We start from the raw sequence: 7,765 nt of genomic DNA, 5'->3' as shown, positions 1-7,765 counted from the left end.
ACATTTTATTTCTTTTTTTATATTTTATTTGAAACGTTCATATCTTAATGTTGATATATAAATCGATAAAATGATTTCCATATATGGATTTATATTTCGATAATATCACCCTTTAGTTGTTGGGTTTTCCCCAGACACAGACTTCTGCAGGGCTTATTTCGTTTTTTTCTCCCTTGACAATTTGTAGCTGTACGAATTGCCCAACTGTGTTTTTTGGACAAAACACTGTGATCCTTTCGCCATTCTTTGCAGGCCCAATGTATCGTCCACATGAATTCATGTGATCTGGACAACTCCAAACTGTAAACTCAACATCGTGTAGGCGACCCTCTGAAAGAAAACAAGGGAACAGTTATACATAAATTGCAATCATTAATGGTCTTGATCACCCCTGCGAATGTGTTCGGAATGTTTTCTTTATCGTTGCTAAGTATGTAATAAATCCAGAGGTGCTCGAATGAAAGTTCACGGGACTTCACCGAGATTTGTTCAGTTCCTGTGAAATTTCGAGCGGAAGTTTAAGTGTTCGGATAATATTCTCAAAATACGTAAGTGCTGGTCGATTTTAATATCAAATTCTACTTTGATTTATGTTAAGACACCAACACCTTTTAAGATGTATGTCTTATTTCACCATCTAGTGGTTTCTTAAATTAAACGATGATATTCAGAACAGAGTTATCGTTCGTGTTCAACCACATGTAGAGAGGTTGGTAATATAAACAATTGGTTGCTTAATAAAATCATAGCTATGTTTGATGCTTGTGGTGTGCAATACCGTTTTTTAAAAAAAATAATGGGTGAGTATTTTGCAAAAAAAAGGAACATTCTGCATAAAATAGTACAGTCTGTTTCACTATTGATGTTATTACTAGGTCAGGCGCGGATCGAAAATTAATTCTTAGGGTGGGATCTTTACTATGCATGTTAATTGTCGCAACAGCAGAAAAACTATTTTTTGTATTGTCATATCTATTTCTAGAACACATTTTATCCACTAATTAATGAAGATAAAGTTTAAGATCAACAAACCTCTAGAATTTATAGTTGCCTAGATTCTCTAAAATAGACTATGAACACGAGGCACGATGTTTACTGCGAAACTGAAAGGGTCAAATAAAACCACGTGGTCTAAAATTTAAATGACAAAAACATTCACAGGGGTGTTGATATCTGCTATTAAGACTGTTCAGCATATATATATATATATATATATGTATATATATATATATATATATATATATATATATATATATATATATATATATATATATATATATATATATATATATATATATATATAAATATATATATATATATATATATCTTCATAAAATTCCATTAAAAATAAGTGTATAGTATGCAGTAACAATATAATTATCACGAAATGATTCAATAGCTTTCGTTTTGATACTACCTGCATGATATTTATCATTGACTTAAACAAAGCAATATGCCTATTGTTTCATATATGTCAAAATGTTACGTAAAATTATTTTAAGAAATGACAAAAAATTTAACAAGAACTAAATCAAATTTTTACTAATCAGCATAGAGCGATATGTAACCAATTGATGAAAGCAAATTACTTGGCTTAATGAAATTACTGCGGTATGTGTTACACATTTTTATTAATATTAATATAGATTTATTCATAACTTAAACTTTATTGCAAATTCATGTTTTTTTTTACTTATAAAAGGTCTGGGTCCACCAAAGAAACGTAAATTTTAATTCCAAGAAGTAATGAGTCCTTAAAAAACAATACCGTTTTCGGTGGTAACAAAAGATTGAGTATATACTATGAAAAAAGACAGACAGAGAAGAGAAATAGAATTGGAACTCGAATTTTTAATCAAAATTGATGAAAATTTTTTATTTCAAATATTCATAGTTATTCTTACCACAACATCCCGTTCTGTCAATTACTTCTATTTTCTGTATTTTGAAGCTTTTCCCAAGGTCTATCCTCAGCCAGGGGGAAGCTTCCCAATCTGATGCAGTGACGTCGTTTAATTTGCCATTAACAGCGTTTGATCCAGGATATTGACTCTTGCTATGATAAGAACTTAAAGTAATCTTTTTCATGTAAGCCACGTTTGTGTAGCCACTGTGTTTGCACGTTTGAGCACAATGAACACAAAGGAGACCAATCGCTAACAAAAATGAATGCATCTTGAATTCTCCAATGTGGATAATATAGCTGTGTTAAGTTGGACGATATTTATGTAGTATTATTGAGAATGAATGTGGATCTAATTGATATATGTCGTGTATGTCACAGGTGTTAAAAAGCTTGCGTGAACAAGAAAAGTGTATCCTTTTTTTGGCTTTTGTCTACCTGATAAAATTTTCAATAGTCTACTTTTTGCATTGTTAGTAAAGATGACAAAATACTAAATTTAGGCGATAAACAAGAGGCTAGCGACACAACTGACATGCTCACAATAACGTATAACATACATTAATGATGGTACAACATTTTTTTGCATTGTTTATTCAATTGTCAAACGTCAATTTGAAAATCAAACATGCATTTCGACGTATACTCAAACAAATGATATGGTGCATAAAGCCATCGCTGGCGTATTTCTGAGAAAACATAGTTTTACGTTGTTCAACCACTCCCCCCCCCAAAAAAAAAATTATGTACAGTAGATGATAAATGCATGTTGCTCGTTGGTTAATGTGGGGATTTCACCCCAATTGGTGATATTTTATCTGGTAATTTACATACAATAGTAATGCGCATGTGCACTTTTTCCTGAGATCGAGTCATAGTGAAAGCTTGCTGTCCGTAACGGGGTTTTCTACTGTTTATCGACGACAAATATTTTCCTGCATTCTGCAAGACTACTATTTCATTCTTTGAGAATATTCCGTCGTTCTACATCGGTAAATTGCATTTTTTAGTCGTCTACCTAAAATAATTGCGATAGCGTCTCTTGGGACAGTTTACTCGATCAAACTCGGCCGTCCGCCATTACACTCGGACTGTTTGTAAACATTTCCCTTCTGATAAAAAAAAGAAGACTTTTTAGCAACTGACATTTTAACTGGAAACATGTGATGCATATAACAAAAAAAATTGACTTAATTGTGATTATTAATCATTTATGTAACTGTGATTAATTCCGTGACAACAACTATATGTGGGCATCTCTCAAGTAAACAGACTGGGCTCGTATATCGGAACACGCCTACATGTACATAGCTCTTCAGTGTTTGGTATTTCCATAATTTTGGATGTTAAACTTTATGGAATTAATAATATACTAATTTCAAGTTACAGGCATTTGAGTTTGATAATTGCTGCCGTCCGCCAACAGCAACTTCGGTATGTAATTGTACTGTCAAAGTAGAAAAGATTTAGATTCATCCGAGCATTAATGTGATTTTCACGAGATTATTTACATTTGTGACACAGTTGAGGAATCGTTTTAATTAAAAAGGTCACTGTACTCAGTTATTTTCCGAGGGAGGAAACTAGAGTTATTGCACTAGATGAATATCGACGAAGAACCATTTGTGCCAACCATTTTCCTCGTGATGCTTGCGTGCAACATCATATTTCATTTTGGAAGTAAAGAAGTTTTACAGACAGCCAAATACTACGTTATGGCGTTTATCTCAGCACACTGGAATTTTGTAAATTCTGAGACAATTTAGAGGCATTTTATGGCTTCAACTATAACTCTGTAGGTATCATACACTATTCAGTTTTACCCTGTTTATGCACCTGCACTTTGACCTGTAGTTCAATTTCATTCATTAAAATTCAATAGTCACCGGGCGCCATCTAGGAATTTTACAACTCGCAAATACTACATCTGATACAAACACTATTTGCATTCAAATTAAGGATATTTTGTCACACAGTTATTATCACTAAAGTATATAAATGATTAAGAATGATAAATAACTTTATTATTTTTAATGAATAATTTTGCCAATTTTCATCCTTGATGGTCGATCAAATATCCACGGATTTTCAAAACGTTGTAACTTTACATCTTGATTGTTTTATCATTTAATGCTTATTGCTGTTAATAACTAAAAAAAAAATCATTAATTTTCTCGGTTCATTCTGTGAAAAATTATACATTAGAAAAACAGGACTTATAAGAAATGTGTTGCCCTTGTGAGAAAACCAATAGGCTTCTGTTGGAGTTTGCATTTTGGCATGGAACGTATATCTCACCTACTACAGATTTTAAAATCCTTGGACGACGGATTTTAAATTGTAAACCAGACTTCACTATTTTTTGAAATCAAAAGAACAGCTGACATTCATCAATGGGTATTTTGTAAAGTTAAAATAAACAAGACAGCTTTTCTCTAGGTATCTATTTAAGTGACATGCCAGGTGTTTTGTAATGAAATGATTTTGCAATGACTAGTGATTATCTTAGTTGATTGCATGATCATGATCATGTAGATTTTGATGTCTACTTCGTGAATAATTTTATCAAATTTCACGAAATTTATAACTTTGATTAAATAGTGCTGAAAATTATATTAATCTATCAAATATTGTCACAATGTTAGATTATGTTGCATTTTCTATTTTATTATCATGATGGCATTTTGATCCATTGAAAATAAATTTTGCATGAATGTTGTTGAGCATTTTGATCCATTGAAAATAAATTTTGCATGAATGTTGTTGAGGATTGTCTGTGATTGTTGTGCTCTTTGCATAACGATGTTCTTTAGCTTTTAACAGTGTGCCGGATAATTATGCCAGTGCCAAGGTGCCATTTTTTCACCCGTCTAAGCTGCATATATCGAAATATTCAAATTTGCCATATGATATACCATTGCTTAAAGAGTTAACAACCACCTTTGTCATCATTGTATCTTACCTGTCAGGTGAGAAATTTACCTTTCAAAAATAAATTCCTATAGGAAAATAATTTTTCCCCTAGAAAAAACAAATTTCCTATAGGTAATTTGAAGTTTTATATCGGACTACAAGAATTCCTTTAGGAATTTCAATTCCGATAGGATTTGATAAAATCCGAAAGGAAAACTTAATGTCCTATAGGAAAACTACATGTCTGAATCAAACTTCCTACAGGAAACACCATTCTCCTATAGGAAATATAATTTCTATAGGGCTTTTAAAAATTCCTATAGGATTGTCAATATTTCCTATAGGAAAATCAATTCTTAAGGGAATTAAAATTTTCCTATGGGATATTGATTTTTAAAGTTAAATATCTCACCTGTCAGGTGAAACACACTAAAAACAAAAGTGGTTTTATACTCTCTAGACAATGGTGTATCATTTGGTATATATGAATTATTCCGAAACTGCATATTTAGCGGGTCAGAAATGCCACCTTGGCACTGGCATAATTATAAATATTAATCAATAATTTTAATGGACATTGGCTAAGCAAATGAATAGTCCTAAGCTAATGAATAGCTCTAAGTATAAAATTAGCTCAAAGCATTTGATAACAGAAAACCCGCGTCGATCGCCAAATTCATTAAGAATCTGGCAAAATGTAACATCACCTCAGTTTAATATCTTCAAAATATCGTTTTCCTTTAATAATTCTGAATAAAACTTATTCTTTTTTTGAATAACAATGAGTTATTTTTTTTGATTTATGTGCATATTTTAAAGTTTATTTGTTGGTTAAACTGTGTTTTAAAGCAATAAAGTCAATACACAGGGGTAAATATCGACAATTGTTTCTACTTCACCGCGCCTAACCTTGATCAGGGGGTCCACGTCAACTGAAATGCGGCTTTCTAGATAATAATGAAAATTCCATGCGTATTCAGTTTGCATCATGTGACCCCATCATGTGACACCCCCACCCCCCCCCACCCCCATTTGAGGTCGCAGGTGGCGAAATGATGTTAGGTTTTCCGAAAAGCCAGAGTTGAAAGTTGACTCTAGTCCTTTTATTACGAAACATACAATGCACCAAAGTTCTTGCAATCCTGCATAAAAAGTTATCTGTAAGTATTTTACTTACATACAAATTCGATAAGTAAAAATTCTAAAATTTAATTCGAAACAACTTTCGATTTTGTATGACCCTGTTTATGCACCTACACTTTGACCTACAGTTCAATTTCATTCACAAATGTTTACGCGACACCGGGCGCCATCTTGGAATTCTACAACTCGCAAATACTACATGAGATAAAAACACGATTTGCCCATAAATAAAACATATTTTGTCACACAATTATTATCACTAAAGGATTTAGATGATAAGAAATGATAAAATGACATTAATTGTTATTTCTAATGAATAATTTTGCCAATATTCGTCCTTGATGGTCGAACGATTTTCCTCAAATTTTATATTTCCCTTTTTATTTTAATTGAATTTGCAGGATTTTTACAGTATTATGCTTCTTGTGCTCCTCATGAATTGTCCCAATCCAAGAGCCACCGCTGCCATAAGATGCCGAACATGTGAATGCAATGGTAAGTCAGGCGAAACCTTCACTTGTTTCGAAGTTTCTTCTTGTCTTCTTGTCACATGGAACTGTGTTTCTGTCGCTTTGACGGAATTGTCGTCTGTCCGATGAATCTGTACGGAGTGACCTATAAAGATGATTGTATATCGTGCTTGAATCCATTCCCTTTCAACCCCCTTACGCAACCTTCAGGTCTGGAATATTTGCGTGTGAATGCAGTTATTTCGGAAATTATTCTTGCAACACTGCGTGAAGAATTGGCATAGTGTCATAAAAATCTATGCTTTGTATACTTTATACGTTTAACATTATGTTAAAGATTTGTTATGGTCGCAAAATGGTTTTTTGCAGCGAGAAAATGATTATTTCTTTCCTTTCTGCTTTCTTTTTGCTAGTTACAGGGGCTATAAGTTAAAAAAAAAAGTGTTAGTCCAACTTAACCAATGTGTTTGTTATATTTCTTTTCGAAATTGCGTCGACGTCAATTAGATTCACTCATTCTTTTATTTATTGGATTCTTCATTTTAGAATCCTTTACTTTATAATTAACAAAAACAAAAACAAAACAAAACCAAAAAAACCCCACAAAAAAAAACAAAAAAAAAAACCAAAATTTTTGAATGTTCATCAAAACGTGTACTAGTCGAATGATTGTAGTTCTTAAAATCGGTCTTTTGACTTTTGAAACCATAGAGGAATGAATGACCTGCCCGATAAACTGAGTGATACAATATTTTTGGTAAATTTTTTTGTTTGGAAATAATAATTCCTTTTTTACATAGGATATATGAAACAGGGTCACTTGTACTTGTATAAACAAACGAAGTGCACTGCTGGGTTCGTTGATTTATTCAAGAAGAAAACAGGTCCTCAAAACAAATATAAGCAATAATAAATATTTGGCAATAATCCGTATATAAATTCTATAATCGATTTACAATATATGCATATATAATTAGGTAATGAATGATTTGGAGTTTTAAATCAAACAAATCTAAATAACACTTATTATAGTTTTACATATCTTTAAACTTTAATCTTAATTAAATAATGTAAAAATGATCATAGAAACATAAATACCCATTTGTGAAATGAAAACCCACAGCCGTTGATCAGAATAAATTTCAATGAAAGATGTACATGTAAGCAACAAAATCGACACTCGCTGCGGTGAACACTATACCAAAACATGGCGCAAAATACAATAAACTGGTTTGAGCAGGTGTAATTTCTTGGTAAATACGTAATACTATTATTTAAATCACGTGATCAGAAAACTCATATTTTTAGATATCGATCCTCAAATACTCAATAATCA

General features: G+C 32.0%; 1 protein-coding gene across 1 annotated transcript; it reads right to left on the bottom strand.

The window, feature by feature from the left end:
* Nucleotides 1-37: 37 nt before the first annotated feature.
* On the bottom strand, nucleotides 38-2,320 carry LOC128173657 (fucolectin-like). The gene is made up of 2 exons (XM_052839329.1): nucleotides 1,905-2,320; nucleotides 38-330 (listed from the first exon to the last, which is right to left on the bottom strand). Exons 1-2 carry the CDS (start codon nucleotides 2,173-2,175, stop codon nucleotides 113-115), a joined length of 489 nt encoding a protein of 162 aa, XP_052695289.1. The 5' UTR covers nucleotides 2,176-2,320; the 3' UTR covers nucleotides 38-112.
* Between the last annotated feature and the right edge of the window lie 5,445 nt (nucleotides 2,321-7,765).

The sequence above is a fragment of the Crassostrea angulata genome, chromosome 2, assembly GCF_025612915.1.
Source record: "Crassostrea angulata isolate pt1a10 chromosome 2, ASM2561291v2, whole genome shotgun sequence".
In the NCBI taxonomy this organism is placed as follows: Eukaryota; Metazoa; Mollusca; class Bivalvia; order Ostreida; family Ostreidae; genus Magallana; species Magallana angulata.
Note: the sequence above shows the minus strand (reverse complement) of the source record. Positions and strands in the feature narration are given on the sequence as shown.

Excerpts from the sequence above, each read along its gene's own strand:
- LOC128173657 (XM_052839329.1), bottom strand. The coding sequence starts at position 2,175 with ATGCATTCATTTTTGTTAGCGATTGGTCTCCTTTGTGTTCATTGTGCT. Across the intron at positions 331-1,904 it reads TGACAGAACGGGATGTTGTG|AGGGTCGCCTACACGATGTT; the intron begins GTAAGAATAACT and ends GTTTTCTTTCAG.